A 27,603-nucleotide genomic window follows, 5' to 3' on the forward strand; every position below is an offset into this window, starting at 1 on the left:
CCTCTCGCTGGGCCGCGACTGGCTGCGGCAGCTGCCCGCTCCCCTGACGTCACTTCCGCCCCAGGTCTGCGGGCCGGGAGACCTTGGCCTCGGGGGCCGGGATGCTGGCGTGGAGGCGGGGGTGCGGGGAAGGCTGGTGGGCGGGCGTCGCGGCCCGGCTCTCCCTGCCGTCCTCGGCCGGCCGGGGCGGCGCCGCCGAGCCTCCCGGGCGTCCGAGCGGCCGGTCCGCCGCGCGCCGTCCTTGGGGGGAGGGGAGCAGGCGGAAGTCTTGGCCCCGGGGACGCGCCCGGGCTCGGCGGGCCTGGGCCCCCGCCAGCTGCCGGCCCGCGCGATCCGCGCGCCCGCCTTGGGCGGCCCAGGGCTTGGCGGCGGCCGCCGTGGGCTTCCCGGTCACCTCCGTGCCCTTGGCCGGCCTCTCCCCGCGGGCGCCCCAACTTCTCCGCTCCTGCCGCGGGCGCCGGCCGAGGAGGGGTGCGTGTCACCCCGCTTTCGGCGCTATTGTTGGCCGGCGCCCGGGAGCAGGATTGGGGACAATGAGCGTTCAGTTCTCCGTGCGGGCGCGCTTTCCGCACCCGCGACGCGGCCTGGCCCGCGGCGCCGCGAGCCCGAGCCCCCTTTGAACGTGCTCCCGCGCGTGTTGCGCCTGGCCGGGGCATCCCCGGCACTCGAAGGCGACCTTGCGCGTGTGCGCGCGTGTGCGCTTTCCAAACTCGCCTTGGTTTGCGCGCCGGGCGGCGCCCAACTTGCAGGCGGCTGGAGGAGGGCGGTGACCGCGTGGCGGAGACGGCTTAGTTGCAGCAAGTATTGTTTGGAAACTTCGGAACTGTTAGAGCAGACGGAAGTCTTCCAAGCCCGGCGATGATTTCACAGCATTTGAAAGTCCTGAAAAGGGGCTGGAGCGATAGCACAGCGGGGAGGGCGTTTGCCTTGCACGCGGCCGACCCGGGTTCGAATCCCAGCATCCCACCTGAGCACCACCAGGAGTAATTCCTGAGTGTAGGACCAGGATAACCCCTGTGCATCGCCGGGTGTGACCCAAAAAGCAAAGCAAAAAAAAAAAGTCCTGAAAATGTGTACGAGGGTGCCGTAGGCGTGGGGGGGGGGGGGCAGTGGGGAATGGAATCCTGGGGTTTATGAACACTGCAGTGACAGCTAGGACGGATTATTTAAACCTTTGAAGTGGGCAGTGAAGTCCCCACCCACGCTCCACTTAATTGAAATCCAGTTCTCGAGAGGTTCAAGAATTACTCAGATTCCTAAAGTGGAGGGACACAAACTATCTGATGACAAAGTACCGAATACGTTGGAAAAAATCAGAGTTTGTTCGGTGACTACACTAGTTGCCTCGGTACAGTAATGCATCAGTGTTGCACCAGTTGCTCTCACTTGGAAGGGCATTTTACTTGGGACAGTTTCGTGGCCTGCCTGAAACAAGAACCGTGCACATGCTTTCAGTCGTTACTGGCCATTGTAAGGATGGCTTTACACATAGCGGAAAGAGCTAACTCCGTTTCAAACTGTAGATAGTGACGAAGGATGATGAAATAACTTTGATGGGAGTGATTAGGATTTTTAAAACAGAACTGAAAATAGTTTTGTGTTGATGAAGCTCTTAAATTTAAAAAAATTTTTTTTTCCTTTTTGGGTCAAATTCAGGAGTTACTCCTGGCAGCGCTTGGGGGCCCATGTAGGATCGGGGATCGAACCCGGGTTGGCTGTGTGCAAGGCAAACGCTATACCCTCTACCATCCCTCCAGCCCCTTAAATGATATTTTCTTGCAAAAAATATTTTTTACGAGGGTGAGTTTTGAAGAAGTTTAAGGAACTGTTCTAAAGGGAATTTTTTCTCATAGCACTGAATGAACATCTGTAAAAGTTTCCAGTTTCAATCCAAACTGCAAACAGCCCTGTTTGGATTGGCTGGATTCAGGTCCCTTTCATTTTCAGTGTTCAGGAGTTGGGAAATTTGCCGTCAGTAACTAGCGTCATAATTTCTCTTAATATTTTTCATAGCCTGACAGGCATTTTGTATAGACAATAAATGATCTTTTCCAGTCTAGATTATTAATTGGCAAGGATTTTTCCATGTCTAGGTGAGAATGGGAGAATCCAGATTCCACGAATGAGCGGTTGGTAGGGCCTCAAGTGACCTCAGGACTGGAGAAAAGGACCGTGCTACTATTTGATGTTTCTTTGCTTTTATGGTTCTAAGCATTGCACAATCATTTAAGCATGGACTTCATTGACTCGGATAAAGTGAGAGTCAGTGCTTTTTCTTTGTTAGTGTTGAGTGTATTTTATAGTTAAAGCGTAGCTCATTTTGGCCTGATTTGCATTTTTCAGTGATCCTAGTGACGTGGCTAAAAGGCTACCAAATTGTGTGGTTCTGGTGGGTTTTCTGGTGGCTCTTAAAGAACTAAATTCATCTAGCTGAATATTAGAAGTTTCAGACTATCAGTCAAATGTTTTCGTCTCCATAGAGTCATCTCAAATGTGAGGAAATTGCATCTTAGGCTTCATTGATCTAGATCTGAGATTTAAGTATCTGAAGCAGCTGACAGTGACTTTTGTTAAGTGTTACTTTTGCTTCTCTAGGAATATTTTAAGAGATTTTTAGATTACCTGTTTTAAAGCAGCAGATATTAATACATTTTGTGCTTCATGACAGTATTCATTATAAAGTTACTCTACAATCTTGGGAATTTCCCCCGAAGTTTTTGTTTGGTCAGTACCTACGAGGGAACCTTCTTAGTTACTTCTCTATTATACAGAGTAGTAGACTCAATTTTCTACTAAAGTAGATTTGTAATAAGTTGTACAGTTAAAGTATGTAGAATTTACCATAGTTTGGGAATATAGTTTAATGAATATTAGGAAAGCATGAGATTTGAAAGGATTGAGAAATGAGCATATGAACAATAACATCAACATCAACCAGAACAATTCACCCAAATGGTATTTGCTTTACCCTGACTTTTTATACACATTAGAGTATAGCAGAATCTTCCATTTCTGGGTTAAGTAGAAGTACCTTCAAATACACGTGGCAGGAAGTTGCCCCGCGTGAACATTCTGTATTGGAGGAGTTACACGGGGTAATTGGAGTTAATCTTAGGGTTAGCACAGTGTTTGGTAGAATAAGAAAGGAGGTTCTTTTATTAGTGAATCTATGTTACAGCTAAAACTTTTCAACAATTTCTCATCAGTTTAAATGATCTCATCAATTCAAATTGTTTCATTTTATATATTCCATATATATTTTTTATAAATATTTTATTGCATATCAGTAAATAAACTGAAACTGAAGGAAATACATGGAAGTTTGGACAGAATGAGATTTATATCGTCATTGCTTGTGAATAAGTATTTTTTCTTTGTTTTTGCTTGTAAATAAATATTTTAAAAATAAAACATCTTGATCTCCTAAAAAAAATGCAACTCACGTGAAAAGATACTAAGTTTCCAGAGAAATATTTTAGCTTAGAAATTCAAGGGACTGGAGCGAAAACAGTGGGTAGGGCGTTTGCCTTGCATGCACTGACCCAGGTTCGATTCTTTGTCCCTCTCAGAGAGCCTGGCAAGCTACCATCGGTGTATTTAATATGCCAGAAACAGTAACAGGTATCACAATGGAGACGTTACTGATGCCTGCTTGAGCAAATCGATGAACAACAGGATGACATTGCTAGTGCAGAGCAGTTTTAAAAATTTTTTTCTTTTTGGACCACACCCTGTGGTGCTCAGGTCTTACTCCTGGTGGGATTTAGGAGATCTTATGGCATGCCAGGGATAAAACCAAGTTATGCCGTCTGCTTAGCAAGCACCCCGCCCCCATGTACTATCTCTCTGGCCCACCTCAGTGTAGTTTTTAAGAATGCAGATTGAAGCTAGTTTTAAGTAGTTAGTAAAATTGATAAATATAAGGATAAAAAATTTATATCTTAATATGTAGCCCTCGGTGCATATTTAAATGCGGCCTTATTACTCTGGACTTTGGGTTATAGATTTTTTTGCAGATATGCTAAAAGCTTACTGCTTGCAGAATGGTGTATACAATTTCAGGGGTTTTGAAACCTTCCTGAAGCCCATTATTTGATGCAGATTAAAAACTCTGCCTTTAAGAACCTTAACTATACTTAAATATTACGCACACTGTCATTTGCCAAAATACAGATGAATTTCACAGTGTTGTGCAACAGTGATTTAATTATAGAACTGCACATAATATAGACTCATAAATGAACAAGTTCATTCATCACTGTCACTGTCATCCTGTTGCTCATCAATTTGCTCGAGCGGGCACCAGTAACGACTCCATTGAGAGACTTGTTACTGTTATTGGCATATTGAATATGCCATGGGTAGCTTGCTAGGCTCTGCTGTGTGGGTGAGAGACTCTTGGTAGCTTGCTGGGCTCTCCGAGAGGGGCGGCAAAGTTCATTCATAATTAGTACATTTGCCTCTTCAGTAGATTTTCATTGAAGGTAAGTATTTTTGGCTGTTATATGTATATCTAGGAAAGTAAAATCACTGAGTTTCTCAAGTTGGTTTAATTTATTAAGAATAGCTTAGGTATATGGCTGAGTGGTAGAATGCATGTTTCTCACACCTCAGTCCTGGGTTAGACCCCAGCCTGGCTAAAGGATAAAGAGCACTCTTTCACTAGAGGCTGGCCATTCATGAACACATTGCCTGTGTTTAATACTGCCCAGAGGGTATGGTTTTGTGAGGGTGAGAAAACCAAAACGTGGGTGTGAGGGGGGTCTGTAACTTTCTCAAGAACACAGCCACCAAAGAGCTGCAGGTGACCAAGCCATAGCCCTGAAGTTTTCTCTGCTGTGCTGAAATAAGCTTGTTAACATAATTTTGTCCCAGTTGGATTGTGATTTTAAAACCCTATTAATGCAGAAGGGTTGTGGTAATGTGGATAGAAACATTCCAGTACAAAGTGGTTTTAAGTTTTTTAAAAAATTTATCTTAAAGACTAAATTAAATTCACTTAGTTTTAACTAATAGCCTCTTCTAAGGACTTTTTTTTATTAAAAATTTAATGATGGTTATAAAGAAAATAAACATCTGCCCTTGATCTTGCATTCTGTTTCGAATCCTTCTTGACAGTCCTGTCAGAGTTGTCTGCTTTTATATAAATTTAATAGACTCAGAAATTAGATACTGTGTGTGTCTAATGTACAGTTACTGTGGAGCCAGATTTTAATCAAATATCTCATTCTGAAGTACATTTGGGAGTGGAAAATTTTCAAGAACTCAAACATTAATTTCTTTGCTCTTTGTTTACCCCCCAATACCTTGCATTGCATAGCTTTGGGCAGTGTACTTAAGTAAGTGATTTTACTTGTTCATAGTTCTTAATGAGTATGTCCATGGATCCTCATAATCCATAAATTATAGCACAGTAAAGTCTTGCTAGATTGCCCAGTTAGGTTCTTTGAAATAGAAACTTAAAGTGAAACTATATAACTGAACTATAACTATTTTTTTAATCAGTCTTTATATATGCTCCGCTTATGGATTCTTCTATTTTTGACTGGAAGCTTATTAGCCAAATATACTTTCAGCTGTTCGATTTTTAGCTTTGGAAATGTGCTGAAAAGGTGTCCCTGGTCTGAGGAGTAGTGAAGCTCTATAGTAGTCTCCCAGTCCCCCCCCCCTTTTTTTTTTTTTTTTTTTTTTTTTGCTTTTTGGGTCACACCCGGCGATGCATAGGGGTTACTCCTGGGTTTTGCACTCAGAAATTACCCCCTGGCGGTGCTCAGGGAACCATATGGAATGCTGGGAATTGAACCCAGGTAGGCTGCGTGCAAGGCAAACGCCCTACCCGCTGTGGTATCGCTCCAGCCCTTCCAGCCCCTTTTGCTTTATTTGTACGCACATATTCTCTAGATTGCGCATTTAAATGGACCTTGGTACATTGCCAAATTGTTTTCTACCTGTATTTGTTGCTGGAGCATAGTAAACAGTGCAAAGTTTATAAGAATGAAGACAAGGAAGATGTTAACATCTCGGGATTTGGGGAGAAACCACTTGTGGACTTCAGTATACAAAGTATGAGCTCCAACCCTTTTTCCCCCCAGCCCAAGATGTATCATTTTTGTGTGTGTGTGTGTATTATATATAATTATTTTTTTGGTTCGGAGCACACCCTATAGTGCATGGGGCTATTCCCAGCTCCCCAGGTGGTGGGTGTTTCCTCCCCGAGATGATGGGGGTGGGGGATCCTGTAGTTCCGCAGATCAACCCAGACCTCCTTGCACACAGCTTTGCGTGCACTTAGCCTGTTCAGCTCTCTCTGGCCTGAGACTCTTAACCATTTTAAATAGAAAAATTGTTTAGGGTTGAGGGTTTGGTTTTGCTGTTGATACTGTTTTGTTTTTAGAGGGCTTGAAATATTTTTGTTGTAAAGGTATGAGTTTTTAGGGATATTTGTTGGGTTTATACTTTGAATCATTAGTAAAATTGATGAACTCGGGTGTAGTAATTTTGGAGAAACATGGATCACCTAAGATTTGTGGCAGATTCTACTCCTTTTTGTTTGCTTTGGTGCCACACCTGGTGATGGTCAAGAACTTCTGGCTCTGTACTCAGTGCTTGGGGGACCATATGGGATGCGAGGGATCAGAGTCAGGCTGCTTGCAAGGCAAACACCCTTTATCTGTTGTACTGTTGCTCCAGCCCCACAAGTTTCACTTAGCACCATTTTACCTATGCAGAGTGGAGATTTAATAAGATGAAGGAGTTGATCTGGTACATTATGCATGTTAAATGTGTGCAGATGATTTCTCTGACGTGAAGATCTTTTCTCTGAATCCCTAGGAATCATTTAGTCCAAGCGAGGAAGTTAGTTAGGGGCTAGCTAAAAGACCTTAGCAAGGTTTCAGTAGCAGCTAATGAGCCAGCTGGATCTCGTCCTGGACGAGGCCAGAGTGTATGCAGTTGCTTTGCATTCCTGGCACTGGCTGTTTCCCTGAGCCCCACCAGGTGATCCTTGAGCATGCTGGGTGTGTTCCCCCCCCAAAAAAACCCAAAACTTCAAAACAATAAAGTTAATACTCTTGAGAATTCATTAAAAGTTTAATTCTTATATTGGGTATGTGTGAGATTGATGGGTTAACTTTTTGGTGGATTTCCTAAATTTTCCTATATACTTGCACCTTTTCATGTTCCCATTCCAATTTCTTTTCACGTCATCACCACTATTTGTCTTTTTAATTTGTTTCTTGGGCCACCTGGCAGTGCTTTGGCTTACTCTTGACTCTGCACTCAGGGATCACCCCTGGCAGGGCATCATGGAGTACTGAGGATTGAACCTGGGTCAGCGCATGCAAGGCAGATGCCCAATCTTGCTTCAGCCCAGTACTTCTTTTACTGTAGCCCTCCTTGAGGTTCTAAAGAGGCCCTTTGTTGGTGCTGGGTAGGCACAGCATGTGTGAGGCCCAGAGTTTGAGACCCTGGCACCTTACACCTGCCCTCTCATGTTCCCCAAGCACCACTTCGTGTGGTGCATAACGTGTAGCATACACACATGTAAATAGGTACAGTGCTGTAGCGGGTTTGCTTTCTGTAGTGTCCAATGAGTTATGTTGTGCCACAGCATGTGTTGGTTGTGACTATGATTTTGCCCTAGATTGTATGATTGATGAGAGGTCGGGGTCCGTATTCATTCTTTACCACATGGGTATCTAGTTATCCTAGCACAGTTTGTTAAAACTGGGCACTCTTGTTGGAAATCAGTCGACCCCATTGATGGGTTTCATTTCTGCTGTTTGCAATTCCATAAGAGACTTAGTACACATTTTGGTTGCTGAGTCACTACTTAGCATCTTTCTTCTATATAAAAGTAAACTCACCTCTTTCCTCTGGTCACTTCTGTGGGTCTTAGTTCAGCAGAGCAAGGCCACAGCTGTTGCCACCACTCTTCTGTATTCATTTATGTAGATTGGCCTCTGTGTGGTAGAAATAATTTTTATAGTGGCTGTTTCTTAAATAATGAAGTCTCATTTGTAATATGAATTGGACTTATTTGGAGTTTGTAATTTTGATTATTAATTAAGTTAATTATTAAGTTGATCAAATTATTTAGTTTGGGACAATATTTTATCAATGCATTAAGTATCTTGGTGTCATTGTGTTTGATCCTCCTCGTAGTACCTTTCTGGGTAGAAGAGAATGATATATACTCATCCTGATTCAGATTCATACTGTTTTGGGGGGGACATCTGGTGATGCTCAGGAGTTACTCCTGACTGCACTTCAGAATTACTCCTGGCAGTGCTCAGGGAACCATATTTATAATGCCAGGGATTGAACCCTGGTGGGCCATGTGCAAGACAAGTGCCTACCAGCTTTCCATCAGTCTAGCCCAAGTTCAGATTGTTTTGATAGTTAAGCTGTTTGGTATTTGCTTACACAGAAAGCACAAACAAATTAATTGAAAAACTGCTCTTTGTATTTTTTAGTATCTCTGTACATTAGAAGTATGCATGATGTAAGATTGTGAAATCAGTTTTCTGTAGAGGCTCTTTTTTTTATTATTATTTTTTTGCTTTTTGGGTCACACCTGGCGATGCACAGGGGGGTTACTCCTGGCTCTGCACTCAGGAATTACTCCTGGCAGTGCTCAGGGGACCATATGGGATGCTGGGATTCGAACCCAGGTCGGCTGCGTGCAAGGCAAATGCCCTACCCGCTGTGCTATCGTTCCAGCCCCTTCTTATATTCTTTTGTAATGAATTTTTATCCTCGAGAAAAAGATAAATTCACAATTTTTTATTTCTAATTTTAAGAAAATGGTAAGTTGATAACAGTCAAGAAGTCTATACAGTTGTACAGTGATACCCGAATCTCTAAATCTCATAATGGACTCAGGTAGTTAAACATTTAATATAGGAAATGAAAGCACAGAATTGTTCGCACAGCTATTAAAATTTAAATTGCTGGATTTTGAAATGTGTTGTGGGCATGTTAAGTCAGTAAAAGTGGCATGTTAAATCAGTAAAAAAAAAAAAAAACCAACCTAATTTTTTGTTGTTCTTAAATCACACAGGGAGCCGGGATTACCAGAAGGCCTTCCGGTGGGGTTCAGCTGTGCTGCCTTGTCAGCGCTCATTCTGGGCGTTCTCTTCACTGTGGGATGAGGTAGTAGGTTGTATAGTTTTAGGGTCACACCCACCACTGGGAGATAACTATACAATCTACTGTCTTTCCTAACGTGATAGAAAAATCTGCATCCAGGTCATCTCATGGAATTTTGTGACTTAATTGTATAGTACTTGGTTATCTTGTGTGAATATGTTAGATGCAACATTTCTCATTGTTTATTGTTACAGTGATGAAAATTAACGTGTCTGATGAAATAATTTTCTGCTTTCTGTATATCAGAATAGTGTGTAGCATTTTGAATTTTTTTTTTTTTTTTTGCAAAGCGTTATCCATTACAGAAGAAAAGATTGCTCTGTCAGAGTGAGGTAGTAGATTGTATAGTTGTGGGGTAGTTATTTTACCCTATTCAGGAGATAACTATACAATCTAGTGCCTTCCCTGAGGAGTAGACTTGCTGCATTTTGTTTTTACCCAGATTTTATTGAAACTCGATTTTTATTTCGTTTTTATAATTTGTCAGTTGCTGAATTTTCCCTTTATGTATAGAGTGCATATAATAGTGATTTTAACATTTCAAGTGTTCATATGTAGTATATTTCAGAAGTTTTCAATTAAGCAAAGGCTTAATTTCAAAGTGGAGCAAGTAATCTTTAGAGGACCAGCCCCCCTTGAGACTGAAACTTCCCTGCCTCAATCCTAGCAGGGGGAAATCCTGGGTAGTCTGAGCTACAGTTGAGGGAGATAGAAGAGTTCCAGCCCCTCATTTTGGGTTATTGGGAGCCTTTGGGCAGTGATGTAAGTACTGCTTCTTGATTTAATTGATAGACTTCATTATCCAGCCTAGAAAAGATAGAGCTCTTACACTCCATAGGTTCACTAAGACATCATCTTTGGCACCAGAACTTGCTGTAATGCTGCATTTAAAGAGAGGGTGATGGGGGTTGGGTGTTTCTCTGAAGTTGTCAGCCCGGGAAGCCCATATTGTTATTTTAAAGAATGTGTAAAGATAATGCTACTAGTTCTTGAGTTTTAATACTTGAAAGGTCTCAGGTGTTTCTGTGGTCAAATCATAGTGCATGCTACCTTGGGACTTGGGCAAGGCCAAAGTTCTGTGTCAGATACTCCCTGTTTTATTTTGGGAGAAGAAATAAAGATTGGAGTTTAGGGTGAGGGCACCTCTTTACAAATATTCCCATCTGTCCTCACTTAAGACAATCACAGTGCATAGAAATTTGCATGAGAGAAAATAAATTCCCTTTCAGATGAATCCAACCCAAGTGATTTATCCTGGACTAAATTCCTGATTTTATGTAACTAGATATATAAGTACTGCAGGGTGAGAGACTCAGTTTTATTGCTTCGAGTATATTAAATAAATGAAGAAAATGTTGAAGAAATTTTCTTTAACTTTATTTTTGTTGAACTGAACAGATAACTCAAATGCCCATTTTGGGGCGAATACAATTACAGGGTTGAATGGATTTTCACCATGTACCTGTTACAGGGTTGAATGGTTTTTTACCGAGTACCTCCATTGTAGATATACTTGGTGCTTTGTAGTTGGAAACATCTAGTTTTTAACAAAGGTCTGTAGAAAATGGAATTTCTTAATTTTGTAAGGATTCATTTCTTTCTCTTTATTAGCCAAGCCAGGAAGGAATCAACTTGGAATCGGCTATATTTTGTAAAAATGCTTTCAGGTTCCTTTATGGGGAGGTACTAAAAGTACTTCAGAAAGTTTGGTGACAAAAGACTTCAGCAAGATGAGAATTTCTGGTATTTGGTTTCTGGTTTGCATTGTACCAGTCTCTGGATTGGATTCTTTATTTTAATTTCCTTTTTTTCTGTTTGTAAGTTGTAATTGAGGTTTTGTTTTAAGCAAGTACATTTGTAGTTTGTATATGACTGAGAACTTATTTTAAAAGCACCAGTGGAAGAATTCTAACTAGTCTGAATAAAAAAAAAAAAAATTGTGAAGAATGTGACCAGATATAACAGGCTAATTTGAAGTGCGTCTGCAAACTAGAAGACCGGCAAGAAAAAAGTGGGTTCCTAGGAAGAGGTAGTAGGTTGCATAGTTTTAGGGCAGGGATTTTGCCCACAAGGAGGTAACTATACGACCTGCTGCCTTTCTTAGGGCCTTATTATTCCACGTTAACCTTTCGGGTGTAAAACAGTTATTTCTTCGGGTCTTTAAAAAAAATTTAATAAGCATAAGTATCGCAGAAACTGGAAGAACCATGCTGGCATTGTGACTTAGAAAGAGCCACATGGTGCCAACACCAGTCACTCAATTTCTATTTGGGGTCACTGGAAAGTTTTTAAAGTGTTGGGTGTTTTTGGTTTTGGTTACCTTTCTCCTTCCGGGAGCTAGAAACTGCCAAACTGTTTACTTTTGTATCCCTTTTCTTTTTTATACCCCAATTAAATTTTTGATTGAATTATCCCTATAATTCAATAATAATAATTCCATTTGAAAGAAGGCATTTAACAAAAATTACTGAAGTATTTTGTTTGCTGTACTATATTACTAAAAGAACTTAGTAAATTCTGGGATTTGTCTTCTGTACTTTGTTTTGGGGCAGTTCTTGGGTGGAATTGCATATTGTGGGAATTGATTATTGTATTGAGAACACACTAATGATATGTATAATCATGTGATCAATCTGTTCAGTATGTACAAAGATGGAAGATGAACATATGAAAGTTGTTGTCGAGATTGTTAAATTTTTTCAATAAAGAATACTATATACTTGTGTTTCCTAAGTCGTCAGATACCCCATTCTCATGAGTGTTGGTCGTGGGCACACTGCTGTTAGGTTGGACACACCCGGGGTGAGGCTCAGCAGCTCACACTTGGGCACCCATTTTGTAACCCACTGAACCACCCTCCAGGCCTTTCTCTTGCAGTGTTTCCTAAGCGAGCTTCGGGATTACTTTGGTTTCTACAAGAACTTGTGCCATTTTAATAATTCTTTGTTGGGCCTCACACCTGTCTGGGCAGGGGTTACTCCTGGAAAAGTTCAGGGGACCATTTCGGATGCACAAGGCAAGTGATACATGATCTCACCACCACCCCCTGAAGTCAGTTTTAAACTCACTGCCGTCCTTACTGTTTTGTACATTTTTAAAAACCTGTAGAATGCATTTGTAAAATGCATTTTAGGGGACACACACACACACACACACCCTCCAAACCGGAATGTAGAATGCATTTGTAAAATGTATCTTAGGGGACACACACACACCCTCCAAACCGGAATGGTTTGCTTTGGGGGGCTGTACCAGGTGCCATGTGCTGGGGATTAAACTTGTGCCTTCTGCATGCAAAGTGTCGGCTGCAGCCATTTGCACTCACCGGCCCTTTAGAGTTTAACGTTGACACTGGCACTGCAACTTGTGTTACTTAAGCCATACACAGTTGTGAGCCACCGGTATGGTATGAACGTGTCAAATGTCAAGACCAGTTAAAGTATTTTAAATGAGCTGTAATTTGGTGACTGCACTATCATTAGTAGGTGGTACATTAAAGAAGCTAGATTGAGCTTTATCCAACTCTTCCATTTCTGTAGATACTGTCTTCACAGTACTCAGATGGTACTCCATTATATTTAAAAGCATAAGTTATGCTTTTAAGTAGGCATATTGATAATTTTTTAAATCTTTCTTAGTTTCCCAGACTGTTTTGAACAGGAGTATTTAGCAGTTCAGTGTGAAAGTAGTAAAAGGAAACTCGGTGACATTCCCCTTCCTAAGCAATTCCCTGTAGGGAGTCAGTGGGAGGAGGGGCAAAAGGTCCTGCCAGGCCGCGGCTTTGGCCACTCTTCAGTTCCTTTAAATTGAGATCATTGACTGCAACTTCTAAAGCATTTTATGTGGTCTAGTTCTTTAAAAGCAGGTTTTCAAATACTAAAACTTCTCATTTAGTAAAACTGCTTCAATCCAAAATTTAGGAAGAGCAAGTAAATGAAAGTGGTGCTGGCCAGAATAGTACTGGAGAGGACTACAAGTTTAAAATCTTTATTCAATAGTACCAAGATGGCTTTAAACCTGTACCACCCCAGTGCCACGGTCCTCTCACCCTCTTAGCATATTCACATATGCCCTGTTTGCCATATGAAGGTTTTGTTTTTATTTTAGTTTTGTTTGCAAAAATGACCTATCTGGGTCATTTTAAACTGGGATGCACCAGCCATTCCTCATCTCCCTCCCACCATCTTTGGAGTAAGAGTCCTTTGCTATTCCCATTTGTTTCCTCTGTTGCTTTCGACGGCGGTGCTTTCTGCAGCATTTGCTTGTCATGTGCCATAGCCTCGCTTGGGATTCTGAAATGCTTGGAACCTGTAACTTGTGATTTTAATTTGGATGATTTTCTTCTGTGGTCTTACCGAGCGATCAGAAGAGCGGGAACTTGGTGTCTACGTTCTGCTCCCGCGGCACACGGTTCCTGCTTGACTAGGTCTCAGCTGGTGGAACCTAGTACCTTATTTGCATCTCAGCAGTTGTTTCACTTGTCCTCTGGTACTGTTGTGGGAAAGGATGGGAAATGGGGACGTTTAAGAATGACGTAACCGGCTAATTGACATGCCCGAAAATTGGTTCAGTAAGTAGTTCAGTGCAGGGAGCGGAACGTGGACAGGTAACTATAGAGCAGAGAGCATTAAAGACTCCGTGTTTCTGCCATTAACTGGGGATCCTCACAGCGCAGGCGCCTCCGGGCCACCTCCTCCCCCCCACTCCTTAGCTTGGAAAAAGTCACTCTGTTCAAAGTTAGTTCAGAGGGGCTCTATGGCCTTTTCCCTTGGGGCGAGGACTGCTGAGGAGGCCTCGAGTTTCTCCAGCACGCTGGCACAAGGCCTGCTAGAGAACTGGAACCAAGAGCATCTCTTAGATGTCTGAGCGGCTTTAGACACAGCATGGGTGGGAGTGCAGAGTCCACAGACTTCTGTCCGTACTGCACTTGCCTGTTGCACATCCTGACCATACATTTTATTTTTATTTATTTTTTTAAATTTTATTTTATCACCATGTGGAAAGTTACAAAGTTCTCAGGTTTATGTCTCAGTTATACCGTATTCAAACACCATCCCTCCACCAGTGCCCATATTCCACCACCAAAATCCCCGGTATACCCCCGCCCCCCAGCCCAACTGTATAACTGATGAATTTCACTTCATTTTCTCTTCACCTTGATTACGTTCCATATTTCAATACAAAACTCACTATTGTGGGAGTTATACCCCCAAACAAGATAACCCTATTAAGGAAGCATTTGATAATTAGTTTTCCATTAAAAGATTGTATGTTTCCAGGTTTTAGAAAAGGTCGCTCGGCTGAGTTAGCGGCTGCGCGGCTCGTATGTGTCCCAGTCTTGAATCCCGGAGCCGTGTTAGTTGCTGCTCAGTGTCGCCAAGGCTCCATCTGGAGAAGGTGTTGTGGCTGCACCTCCTCCTTCCAGCTCCCCGGTGTTGTTGGCCCCAATTCAGGTTCGGAGCATTTTCCGGGCTGCGTTGCTCACCAGCTGACCATACATTTTAATAAGGCATTCTCAATTTTCCCTTCGCAGTCACTGTCAGGCTGAGAGGCTTAGCTTATGCCTCCTGGAAGGAAAGACAACTCTGCAATGGCTAAGGAACAAATTATTTATTCCTTTCCATTTTGGCTTTGGTGGCCAAAATGAAAAGATTAATTGTGGGGGCATGTTCTTAAAATGTTTTGGAATTTTATGTAAACTTGTTGAGACCTAAGCCTCAGGATGATAATAGAGTAGAAAATGCTTAATGAACTTTGTATATGGAAGTAATATTTTGGGAGCCTGGGAAACAATACAGTGGCTAAGGCTCTTGCTTTGTATGTGGACAACCTGGGTTCAATCTCTGGCGTCCCATCTACGCCCCCGAGTATGGCGAGGAGTGATTCCTGAGTGCAGATGCAGAAGTACTCCTGACCAGGTGTGCCCCCCTTCTTCCCCGCCAGTAAAAGCAAGCATAAAGGCAAGGAATGAGGGTGCAGTCAGCTTGGAGAGTGCCAGGAAGAAGCCTGGTGCGTAACCTGACCAGTCGGTGGTGCCGAGGAGAGGTTCTGAGGAGGCAGTTCTTACACAGGACACGGTTGTGAGGTGACGGCCAGGGCTCTTGAAGCTGTCTTCAGAGGAGTGGAGGTCTCCAGGGTGTACCTGTCTGTGCTTAAGGTTCTGAGAGGATACACGACACAAGATAGTTTGCGCTGTAAGTCAGGGGAAGCTCCATGAAAAGCCCTAAATTTGCTGACACTTAGAGGGAGGAGTGGGGGTCCTACAGACACGGTCTGCAGGAGGTCAGTGTAAGGGACAGACCCTCGACATCAGACTGCAGTGGGAAGGCTGGTACCAAAGACCTTTCAGAAATGGATCTTGAAGTGAGGGCCGGCTTCCAGCGAGCACGGCCTGGCTGTGGGCCCAGCGTTCCTCCCTGGTGCTGACATCGGTCCTTAGGAACCCGGGCTTCAGGGAGGAAGGGATGGAGGTGGGGAGACCTGAACTGGGCAGAGAAAAAAGGCTCTCTTTTATGAATGAGATTTGGGTTTTCTGCCATCATTAGGGGGGTTCTAAGTCAGAAAAATGAAATTCAGTTACATTTTGTGCTTGTGAGTGGTAACCATAGAATTTGAAATTACAATTACTGTCATGCAAATCTTACCAGTCATAACAAGCTTTGATGAACTATAATGAAATTTGGTGTAGAAATTGATTATTTTAAAATGTTATACAGCAGGTGGCCATTTTGTCAGTGGATCAGTGAGGGTATAATAAGAACAGCTACTAGAGACTAGAATATCCGATCAAATACAAACCTACATAAGTGTGTCCTCTGTGAAGACATAATTTCAAAATAATCACCCTGATAATTTATCATCATCTTGCTTTTCTGATCCTATTATGTAAAAATATGTTTTTAATATTATATAGAACTGTCATTCTGTTGTTCGTTGATTTGCTCAAGCGGGTGCCAGTAATGTCTCCGTTGTGAGACTTGTTACTGGTTTTGGCATATCGAATACGCCACAGGTAGCTTGCCAGGCTCTGTCGTGCAGGCGAGATACTCTCGGTAGCTTGTATGTGAGACTATCAGAGAACATGCATATGCACATACACATACACTGCAAAACTGACCTAGCATAGGTGTAATAATTATGTACTCCTGAGCCGAGCCAAACAAAGTTAGACACAAAAACACAGCACACAGGCATACAGAAGAAGTATTTCTGAAAGTTTAAGACATGTACTAGTGAAAAAAGTGTTTGAATTGTCAGTTACAAGAATTTCAGTAGCTTCAGTGTGACCTGAGAACACAGGCCATTCCCGTGTCCTCTGTGTGTGCATTGCCTGAGTGGGGACTCCCCTGAGGCCCACATGAGTCCAGAAGCACCCCCCCTTTTGAGGTGCAGAGTCCTAGCGTGCTAAGAAGCACGTGAAAAGACCAAGTCCCCCCCCCTGGGGAGCTTGGCTGAGCTCAGGCAGTCGGGAAGGGTTGACTAGCTCCACCAGCCACCACCGGGGACATGAAGGCCCATACGTACCCCTCTAAGTTTCTTGAATTTGAAGTGAGGACCCAGGTGTCTCGGTCCAGTTCTGTGTCAGGAGCTCAAGGACACAGCCAAGCCCATGTCTGCTCTGGGCAGGGCTGTCGCTCCAGCTCCCCGGCCTGTGCCAGTTGTGCTGAGGTTTTGCAGAGGACCTGGCGTTAACCACTCAGCGGAAACGCGATGTGAACCCTATGTGCAAGAAGAGAACAGCAAGCAGGTGAACATCTTAATGAGTTTGTTTCACCGTATTTTAAGAATATGGTGTAACCGGCACTGCTGCTGAGATACTTTCTTGTTCTGCACTAAGCTGCCTGGAGCCACCTGCATTTTCCTGGAAGCAGGGCTGGTGGGTGGCCTCTCAGGGCGCAGTGCTGTTCCCGTGCTTGTGGGGGGTGCTGTCGGATAGGCTGCTGTCTGAGCCTGGCAGGAACCGAGGCAGGCTGCCCCCTGGTGGCCATGTGTCCAGTGCCATGTGCACACTCCCTGGGTCTTACCCCTAGACACCTGCTCTGCCGTATGTAGCCCTCATCCCCCTCGAGAGTGCTGGGGTGGGGGACTGGGTTTCAGAGGCTATGAAATGAAGATCTGATCCGAAGAAGTTCCTGTCACTAGCTGCTGGCTGCAGGGGTGGGGGGGAGCAAGTTTCAAGCCAAGGCCAGGCCCCATCAGGAGGTGCATCAAGGGGGTGTCTCGATAGTGCAGCAGGCAGAGCACTTGCCTTGCATGTGGCCGACCCCAGTTTGATCCCCGCATCCCATATGGTATCTGAGCACTGTCAGGAGTGGTCCCTCAGCACAGAGCCAGGAGTAAGTAATCCCTGAGCGATGCTGGGTGCCACCCGCCTCCCCCAATTAAGGAGATGCATCAAGGGAGTCTTAAGACTGTGAAGGACCTAGCATCCGTCCTTAATGCGCCCAGCGGTGGACTCTGCTCACAGAGCTGTGGCTGCCTGGAGGAGGCCTGTGAACTGGGTCTTGCAGAACAAGCCCTGTAGTCTCTTGAGGGTTGCCGGCTCAAGGGTAATTTCTTTTAGTATATGAGGGGACTGAATTTCAAAAGAAAGCGTGGGCATGCTGGGACTTGAGCGTTTGGTGGCCGAGGACTGTTCCCCTGGCCGGCCCACGGGGACGGATGAAGGACTGGGGAACAGAGAAGCAGGACCTGGGCCCCAGGCTGGCTGGTGGTTTATTTCCTGCCCCAGCAGAGTCCGATCTCCCGTACAGCATCGTTACTGTTTGGTCTAGTCCCTGTCCTGGTTCCATCGTCCCAGTCTACATGTAGACCTCCAAGTTCTCTACCTCGTTACCTCTTTCCCATAGTCCCCCTCTCCCTTAGGGCATAGTTATATAGAAATAACGAGAGGTGGGGGCTCACATAGATGGGCTGAACATTGTCATAACCACAAACAGATAAAGCGTTCTAGGGGATTAACTCAAGGACAGAGATCTCACCTGAGGGTTCAGCACTCTAGATTACTAGGCAGTTCGCTCAAGGGCGGGATTCCGTCCAGGGTGGATTGCTTTCTCCTTTCCTCAGCTAGTGATCCATTTAAACATCCATAGTAAATTTATTTCTTGTAATATTTCTAGTCATTTTGTATGAACACAGAGATCTATTAAGCTTAAGGGTTGGCTCTTCCTGGGGACATCTCGCTATATATCCCAGACCTAGTCTCAGGCTAGGTCAGTCTTTCCTAACCCCAGCAGGGTCCTTATTCAGTTACTTCTTTTTGGGTCATGACAGTTTGTTCCATGACCGTGCCCTTAGCTTATTATACTTATGGTGCTTGCTTCTCCCCTTTCGATGCCAGGGTAGCTTACAGCTTGCCCTGGGTCCATCCAGTCCCTTCCTTGGGACCCTCCTTTAAGGGGTGTTAGGAAATAAGGACATCTGAGGCGTAAGTCAGGTAAATATGACGGATGCCTTGGAGTGAACATTATTTGGAGTCAATTAACTCATGTTGCAAAGCATCAACTCTCTTCCTGTGTCTATACTTCCTGTGTCTATCCTGTGTCTGAACTCGCCATGCAAATGACATAAAAGAGAAAAGCAGTATAGGATTATCAGTGCCTGATGAAATTGGTGTGCCTCAGGGGCACTGTTGTGGGAGTAGCTCAGTAAACCTAAGCTCCCTGAGGGAGGAGCAAGGACTGTAGCACTATCCTCCTGTTCATTGATTTGCTCGAGCGGGCACCAGTAACATCTCCATTGTGAGACTTGTTACTGTTTTTGGCATATTGAATATGCCACGGGGAGCTTGCCAGGCTCTCCGAGAGGGACGGAGGAATCGAACCCGGGTCAGCCGTGTGCAAGGCAAACGCCCCATCCACTGTGACGTTGCTCCAGTCCGAGACCCTAAAAATTATGAGTCGAAAGCCTCAAAACTTTACAAAATAACTGTTTATTAATCACCCAGACCCGTAAAGTACTTCCCACTAACTACACATGCTCCTCACATCGACATGGGCTTCCGCTAGGGAGCTGGACTCAGGAAAGAAAGGGTGAAATACAACAATCCATCACCACCGAGAACAGGCCACGCAGACGTGTGGCCATCCAGGCGGCTTTTATGACTGCAAGGCCCTCTGGGTGTCAATCCAGGGATGGGAAGAGGTAAGAACCCCTCCACAAAAGGGGAATATTTATCCAGGGTCTTTTATTCCTCTGAGAAAATACCAGTCTACAATTCTTGAGGATGTACTGCTCCGATTGACAAACGCTTTACCTTTACTGTTTCTATCTGGTCTTTTCTCCCTCTGCACCGAGGCCTCCGAGTGCTGTGGTGCTGGGGCGCTGCCCAGAGTAATTTCCCCATGGGGCCAGACAAGAGCTGGGAAAGTCTTGGAGAAGGGCGTGAGCTCCCTCTTTCCCGGAACAGCGGAACTCTGTAACCAGCCCCTCTGGTCCCCCTCGCCCTACTGGCACGAAGCACAGGGTCATCAGAAAGAACTCCAGTTCAGAGGTCCCAGATCCCCCACGGGTCCTTGAGGTATCCCGGGATTTTGCAGACTCCTGGGATGAGAATCAGCTAGAGATACGAAAGGGACGACGGGCAGAAAGAGGGTGAAGAGGTAATGACCTGCTTGGGGTCATCTGATAGTTGCCCACAGAGAGACTTTGATTAGGCCACTAGCATTTCTTACCTGCACTGTGGAAGTCAGTTAAAAAATATTAAAAAAAAAACCCTGAGCCATACATTCATAAATTCAAATTCCAAATAAGTCAAAAGTAGAGTCTTTAATCCACACCCTGACCCCGACCACAAAGAGTAAAGTAGCATAATCAATGCCATGTATATCTACACAGTGGAATACTGTGCAGCTGTTAAGAAAAAAAGAAGTCCTGGAATTTGCCTATAAAGGGATGGACATGGACAGTATCATGCTGAGTGAGTGAAATGAGTCAGAAGAAGAGGGACAGTTATAGAATGACTCCTCCCTTTTGGACACTGTGGTTTGCAATACAGGCACTGAAAGTTCATTGTGTTCTCTACTAACAGGACTCCGTTTCTGTCCAGAGTGATCATTTCCAACTCTCACTGTCATAGGGTGACAGTCGACACTATCCTACTTGTCAGCCCTGCACACTGATTGTGGCAAGCTTCCAGCAGGGGGCAGTCCTTCTGGCCTTGGTTTCTGCTGTCCTTGGGTGTTGGTCCCGTATTACATTTCTTTATTCCCACAAATGACTGCCCTGATCCCATGTCTGTCCCTGTCCCTCTGACGCCTGGAACTCTTCTCTCTGAGGGAGAGGTGCGGAGCAGCGAGCAGTAAGGTTTGGTCTGACTTTTCTCTCCTTCTGGAGCAAGGCCCCCAGCAGACCCCTCACCCCAGGATGGCCCAGGGCTCACCAGGTGCAGAGGTGGAGAGGGAGGGCGCACATCTCCTATCTGAGGCTGCCCCCTGTCTTCTGCCCACTGCACATACGGCCCCCTGGGCCCCAAAAGGCATCAGAGACACAGGGTGCCCCACGTGAGACAGTCGGGCCGTCTCAGCCACAGACGGACCACAGCAGGCAAGCGAGGGGAAAGAGCAACACGCAGCCGCCACGTCCAGCAAATGGTTAGAAAACAGAAGCAGGAAGTCACCCGGGGAGATGCGAGGGTGACAGGACGTCGGGCGCAAGCACAGAGAGGGGTGCAGGGCGCGATGCGGGAACACCAGAGAGCTGGTACTGTGAGGAGGTCCAGGCCGTGCAGCAAGACGGGGGCCTTGTCCGTGTCCTCAGGATGGTGGGGCCTGCAGGGACCGAGCACGACTCCCTCCAGGTGGGGAGGACTCCTCCAGGCTCCAGGGAGCACCGTGCTCTCTGGGTCCCCACTCCATGGATCCCCTCACCTCTGGGCTCTCAGGGCCACCAAGGAGCACGAGTGAGAAGACACACACCGAGAGTGTTTCCAATGAACTGAACTTTATTCCTATTTACACAGTGACACAAAGGGGCTGAGCCCGCCCACCCCCAGCCCATTCCAGAAGAGTCCGAGCTGAAGATTGGGGGAGCACAAGGCTGCTGGGGCAGCCAGACCCCGGGCGTGGCTCAGGCAGGAGCCCCCCGATGTCCTACTGGCTATGCCCCGTCCTGCTCCTCTAGGCCCTGGCAGGCTGGAACCTTCTCTTTGGGGGCAGTGAGGGGCCCACCACCTCCACAGCCAAGGCTGAGCCCCCGGGGAAGGGGGTCTTCTCAGCAGTGCCCGGCCCCGCGCCCCCAGACAGAGGACGCTTCCTGGAAGAGGCAGCATCAGGGGCAGCAGGCTTGAAGGCCCTTCTGCGGGTGGGCGGGGGCCGAGAAGCCCCCCAAGCTCTGGGGCAGTGGGGGCCAGTGTCAGGGCCAGGGCTCTCGGGGAAGCCCCAGGGCAGCAGGCTGTGGTGAGAGGCCAGGAGGAAGGCCAGGCTGGGCAGCTCCTCCTCCTCCTCGCTGGAGCTCTCTGCTGCCCCGGGCAGCCGCCGGCCAGGAGGGGCCACTCCCAGCATGCGGGGGGCCCTGCTGTTCGAGGTGGGGGCGGTGTGGCCGGGACACATGGCCTGTCCTGCCTGCCGGGGTGGGGACTCCAGGCACCCCAGAGAGGTGACAGAGCCTTCAGGTGCCATTGCACTGTCCTGGGCCCTTGCAGGCCTTGAGGCGTGTCCACAGTCAGTCTCAGAGGGGCAGGATTCAGCGCTGGCCCCTGGCCAGTGGCCCCAGGTGGGTGTTGGGGTTCTGTGGCCTGCTGCACTCTCAGCTGGACTCGAGTCCTCTGGGGTCACCTGGTGTTGGGGACGAGCCTTCATGGCCTCCTTGTCATGCGGGGTTCGCAGACGCTTTTCCACAAGCTGGGGGAGGAGGGACAGAGTGGGCATGTGGGGTGCAGAGAGGGGCAGGGCACAGGGGGAGAGAGTGACCCCGACTCCTCCCAGAACAGACATCCCAGATCTCTGTCCAGCTAGGGGCCCCCACACCCGTCAACCCTCCCTTCACCCCCATTCTCACGTCCTCCTCTCCCCTGAGGCCTCACAGGGAGGCCCCTGGCCATGACCTGGGCAGGGAGGGCAGCAAGTGACCTGGGTCCCACTGCTGGGCGCCCCTCCCTGACTCACGACCCACCTGCTCCTCTGAGTCCCCTGGGCCCTGTCCCCTGTGTCCCCTGCAGGGTCTCTTTCCCAGGAATCACGTGAAAAATGCCCCCTGTTAGCCAGGGCAGCTGCCCACTGCCTTCCCGGAAACACTCGCATTATTGCCCTGGGCTCCCCCATGTACCCCCGAGGCCCATCTGCCTCACCTGTGCGGGGGTGAGTCCTTCCTCCTCTTCCAGCTCCTCAGCCAGGGCCAGGAGATCCAGCTGGGACTCTGGGGAGAGCAGGTGAGCCAGGAAGCCGGGATGAATGACAGCCTCGACCTGGGCAGAGGGAAGCAGGGGTGAGGGTCCCAGTGGGGATAGGGGGGAGGGAAGAGGCAAACACACCCGTCCCCAGCACAGTATCACACAGACCCACAGCGGGAGACTTACACTCACACACACACAGATGCAGACACACCTGCACTCATGAAGGCACATGAAAATTCACCTACTCTCACAGAGAAGTACGGGTGGACACAATGTTTTCATGCACACACCTGACAAAAAGACACAGACACCCTTCTGCCTCTAGGCACAGGTACATGTATCCACACGTGTCTGCGCAGAGCCCACACAGTACACGCATGTAGACACAGAGATGTTCACACATCGACCAAATCCACAAATACCCAAACGGAGGCCAATGCTTGTACACAGAGACACACGCGTACACACAAGCAGAAATATGCAAACACAGTTGTGCACACACAGAGCTCAGAGCAAAGACCGCGCGTCCCTGCCAGCCCTGGACAGGAGCAGCCCTGGTGGGGGCTGCCCTGGGCCCTCCCCCCACAGCAGCGCCCTCGCCCCCACCTTGGTGACAAAGGCCTCCTGGGAGCACAGCTCGTCCACGTAGCTCAGGAGCCCCGGCTCAGGGCAGGTCCCGGCCTCCCCCTGCTGCTCCTTCCTGCCCGCTGCACGTCGGCCGAGGGGCGCCCCCCAGCCTGTGCCGGGGGCCTTCAGCAGCTCGTCCATGATGTTCATGTACTCCTGCACGGCCTCAGGGGGGATCTCCTTGGGGGCCTTGTTCTTGGGGGGCCGCTGCGGTTTGTGGGCCTTGGGGCGGGCTGCCCGGGCCCGGGGTCCGGCCTTCTTGGGAACACAGGCTGAGGAGGAGGGAAGAAGGGAGGGAGGTGAGGGGACCCGATTCCGTGCCCTCAGACACGCAGCACTGAGCACAGAGTTGGGGATCGGGTCCCTGTGGGCTGGGTCAGGTCACTAGAATCCCACGGCTGCGTGAGGGACAAGGGGACCCTCAAAGGGAGGAGGGGCCCAGAGTGTGTCCAGGGTCTCCGAGCCCACCTCATAGGTGAGTCTGGTGCCCGCAGGCCGCGTGGGGTGTGCGGGGAGAGGGAGGAGCCCGGGGACAGGGAGCCGCTGAGCTCAGGGCCTGGGGCTCCGGGAGAGCGAAGGCTCCCTGCAGGCCAGGACCCCCCGGGGCCTGCCCGGGCCTGTGGCCTGAGCTGCGGAGCAGGGTCCCTACCTGGCTGCTGGCCCAGCGGTGGGCCGGGAGCCCCCTGAGGCTCAGGCCGTGGCGGGGCGGGGGGCGGCAGGCCCTGCACCCCGTTCATGCACTGTAGCTTCTGCGCCTCCATCTCCTCCTCTGCCTCAAACTCCATGAACCTGGGGTGGGGAGCACAGGCCCCGCTGAGTCGGGTTGGCCGGGACCCAGCAGACGCCAGGACGAGGGGGGTCAGGGGATGCCCATGACCCAACCCCCAGGAGGTTGGAGAATGGGGTGGGCACGGACCCCAGCACCCCACTGACCCCCACAGGCCCTGGAGGGTCACAGCAGGTCAGGGTGTTAGTCCGGAGCCCCAGAGCGGGGTGGGGAGGAGCGTCCCGACCGGGAGGGACAAGCTTCAGCAGGGGAAGGGCCCCCGGGGCAGCCCAGGCCCCCAGCCCCCTGGGAGTCATCCCGCAGCCCCAGACCCCAGCCAGCCCCGACCCCTCACTCCCTGGGCGGGCCCGACTCACTTGGCCGCCATGTCGTAGTAGATCATGCGGTCAAAGTTGCTCTTGCCCCGCCACTCCCGCAGCGCCCGGCGCAGGCCTTCCTCCAGACTCATGGTGGGCTTCAGGCGGGCCAGCGTGCGCAGCACCGGGCTGGAGGGCCACACTCGGTCAGGGGCTGCGTCTGCCGGACCCCTGCTGACCCCCAGGGCGGCCTGGCCCCGCCTGCCCAGAGTGGACTCTGCCGCCCAAACCCCAGCCTGATGGCCGTGCTGGTGTCCACCCTCAGCCTGGGGACTCTGTGAGGGACCCCAAGGCCGGGCACCCACGGGCCTGCCTGAACCCCGGCGCATCTGTGCTGCATCTTGTCTTAGGGACAGAGTGTCTGTCCTCAGAGCACAGGGCGGGACCAGCCCTGAGGAGGGACTGAGGTGAGGCTTTGGACACGGCTGGTCCTGACGGGCTCCTGAGTCGGAAGCCCTGGGGTGGCATTCCTCAGGACATGCAGTCCCCGACTCTACCCTGGATGTCACCCCAGTCCCCTCCGGGGAAGCTCCCGTTAGCTCCAGGCCCCAGAGGGACTCACATGAGGAAGCAGGACAGGGCTTCAGTGTCCGGAGTCTGAGGAAGGTACGTCCGGGCCAGGGCCTTGAAGCGCTGCCAGCGCCGGAAGTTCTCATACACGCTCCTGTGGTTGCTGGAGTTCTCAGGCGGTGCCTGGCTCAGGGTGGTGGCCGGACCACTGTCCCCGCAAACCCACTGGGGCTGTGGCCCACCGCTGGATGGGAGGACGGTGGGGGCCACCTGGGCCACTGGCAGGGGAGCCTGAGGAGGGTGGTCTCCCATCCCAGCCTGGGCGCCTCTCGGGGCTGGGCCGGGCCTGAAGTTCTTCGGCACCGAGGATGCCAAGTAGAGGGGAGCAGGATGCCCCGCCCCAGCAGATGGCGCCTCTGCGGCCCCCCAGTTGAGTGGAGCCTGTGTCAGGATGACAGGCTGGTTCTGGGCTGACTCCACAGGCCCTGCCTCAGGGCTGACCTGCATGATGACCTTGCAGGGCCCAGGGTCGCGGGGGTCACGGCCCGCAGCTCCTGCCACCACGGGCATCATGGGGAAAGGTGACAGCACCAGAGGGTTGCCGGGAGCGATGGCCGAGGTCACCAGAGGGGGCATCTGGATCGGCTCCCAGGGTGGTGGCTGGGCGAGCCCCGGATTGAGGAAGGGCAAGACCCTGAAGGCAGAACCGGAGACCCCCAGGTTCATGGTCATCTCCGGGAGCAGCACTGGAGACACTGTGGAGAGGAGGGAAGCGGGGATGAGAGGGACTCAGGGGGCAGCAGGGCCTCCACTGGCCCAACTCTCTCGAGCTCAGGCCCCTGACGGGAGTGAGGCCGAGGGCACCGTCCCGGCCCTGAGTCCCGGCACAGGCGATCCCCCCCCTCCCAGCTGGGTTATGCTTCGTGGAGACCCTAACACCAAAGCCCTTGTGTGCAGGGATGGCCTCTGTGCTGGCCCCACTGACCCCTTACACCCCAGCCCTGCAGCCTCTTTGGAGCTTTCCAACACCCCTGGGCACAGTGTCCTGTGGGCAAGAGCCCCTGTAGGGTCAGGCACAGTGACTGGACCAGCGACTACAGGCGCTGAGCACCCACGGGCCTTGTGACCACAGTGTCTGAGGCCGGACTGTCTCCTCAGGCTCTCTGGGGCTCAGCAGGGCCTCCTGCTCCCTGACTAAGAAGCAAACACAGGTGAGACTGTTTCCTCTCAGGAAGTGCCCGGGACCCAGACGGGAGTACAACACCCACGGCCTAGTTCTGTGCTCTCAGACCCACAGCACAACCTTCACAGTGGCCGCTGCTCAACCCTGTCCCTAGAGCACTTAGTCACAGTTTCAACCTCCAACGTTCCCGTTCCTGGAGAGGGGCCTGGAGAGTGGTTCTGGGCTCTGTGAGTAACGCCAGTTCCCTCAGGAAGGAACGGGAAAGGCCAGAGATTCACCAGTCAGACTCTCTGGGGAGGTTTCCAGCGTTCTGGAGCTGCTGGTCATGTTAGATTGAAAATTGGTGACATCTTCTAAATAATCGAAGACTTTGTCCCAGTGACAGATACAGGATCCTAAACCTCAGGCCTAAACCAGGTCCCAGGACAGACAAAATTCTCTGCAACCATCCTTGCACAAGAGGAACTCAGGCAGAGTCTCACCAAGAGACGCCCCTGAGAGGGATGAGAGAGTGAGGGGTGTGTGCATCATGCTCAAGACAGAGGCCCCGATGGTTCTGACTGCTATGATGATGCTCTTTCTTCCTCAGTACACTCCACCTCCCCTCAAGGAATAGACCCTCACAGACTTTTCTCAGGTAAATCCAACATACACACACACACAAACACACTCTATTTCTCTCTCTCTCTCTCTCTCTCTCTCTCTCTCTCACACACACACACACACACAAACACACACACACACACACACACACTCACACATACACCTCTTCCCTGTCTGTGAGGGGAGCATGTGATTCTCAGTCAATCTTCACCTCAGAGCTGAAATGCAGGCTGGGGCTGCACCCTGAGATGCCAGAACATGGAAGAACAAACTTCACCAAAAGGAGAATGATCCAGAACAACTCAGGAGTCTGAGTCATAACTAGGCTGAAGTCACCCGTCTCCCTGCTGACCCATGACAGCTGCTGCGCTCAGCCAGGAGAGGGTTCCCGTCTGCAGGAAGGTCAGGCTCTGACTGTGGCAGTTAGTCACCTGCAGCCAGCTCTGGAGAGGACGTGGCACGGCACAAGTGCACACACAGCCTCACTCAACAAGGCTCAAGCTGGACCATCTCTGCTGAGCTGCCCACAGCAGGGTGAGCTCAGCCCAAGTCCAATCCCTTCAACACTTATTCTAGAGCTCAGGAAGTGACATGGACTCAGCATTCCTGGGTCTCCCTGTGCCTCCACAAATCAGCCCCTCTGTACACATGACAAATGGCCTTGTTCCCCCGTCCACAGCAGGGACACTCACACACAGAGCAGCAATATGCCTGCTGCCTCCCTGAGTCCACACACAAGACCTCCCGGAGTCATTTGCCACACCTCCACGGCTGCCCTCCCCGCCCCCTCAGGTTCTCCTGGGCACCCCTGGCTGTGCAGGTGAGCTATCTTGGAGCCCAGGTATTTCTCCTTTCTCACCCCTTCAAATCATGGTGTCCCCAGTGAGGGGACTCTGAACCCAAAGGATTTCAGGGTGGCAGAGACTTTCTCACATACACATACACCATCACAGGCTTACCTCCTTCTGACGCCATCCCCGTAGACGAGGCCAGGGGCCACCGCAGCTTATCAGCCTTCACAATGCGAAAAGTCAGGACCAGGATCAGAGAGTGAACC

The 27,603-nt window shown here is 49.2% G+C and overlaps 1 protein-coding gene across 1 annotated transcript; it reads right to left on the reverse strand.

The window, feature by feature from the left end:
* Nucleotides 1-49: 49 nt before the first annotated feature.
* On the reverse strand, nucleotides 50-27,521 carry LOC129401664 (NUT family member 2G-like). The gene is made up of 8 exons (XM_055124400.1): nucleotides 27,506-27,521; nucleotides 24,813-25,515; nucleotides 24,251-24,379; nucleotides 23,757-23,896; nucleotides 23,087-23,379; nucleotides 22,436-22,552; nucleotides 21,318-21,989; nucleotides 50-445 (listed from the first exon to the last, which is right to left on the reverse strand). The coding sequence occupies exons 1-8, from the start codon at nucleotides 27,519-27,521 to the stop codon at nucleotides 50-52; spliced, it is 2,466 nt and encodes an 821-aa protein (XP_054980375.1).
* Between the last annotated feature and the right edge of the window lie 82 nt (nucleotides 27,522-27,603).

Source organism: Sorex araneus, chromosome 2, assembly GCF_027595985.1.
Source record: "Sorex araneus isolate mSorAra2 chromosome 2, mSorAra2.pri, whole genome shotgun sequence".
NCBI classification, from domain to species: domain Eukaryota; kingdom Metazoa; phylum Chordata; class Mammalia; order Eulipotyphla; family Soricidae; genus Sorex; species Sorex araneus.

Bases quoted from the DNA above. Each gene is read 5' to 3' on its own strand.
- LOC129401664 (XM_055124400.1), bottom strand. The intron at 23,897-24,250 runs GTGAGTCGGGCC...TCCCCACCCCAG, and splicing joins TACTACGACATGGCGGCCAA to GTTCATGGAGTTTGAGGCAG. The intron at 22,553-23,086 runs GTGGGGGCGAGG...CCCTCTGCCCAG, and splicing joins AGGAGGCCTTTGTCACCAAG to GTCGAGGCTGTCATTCATCC.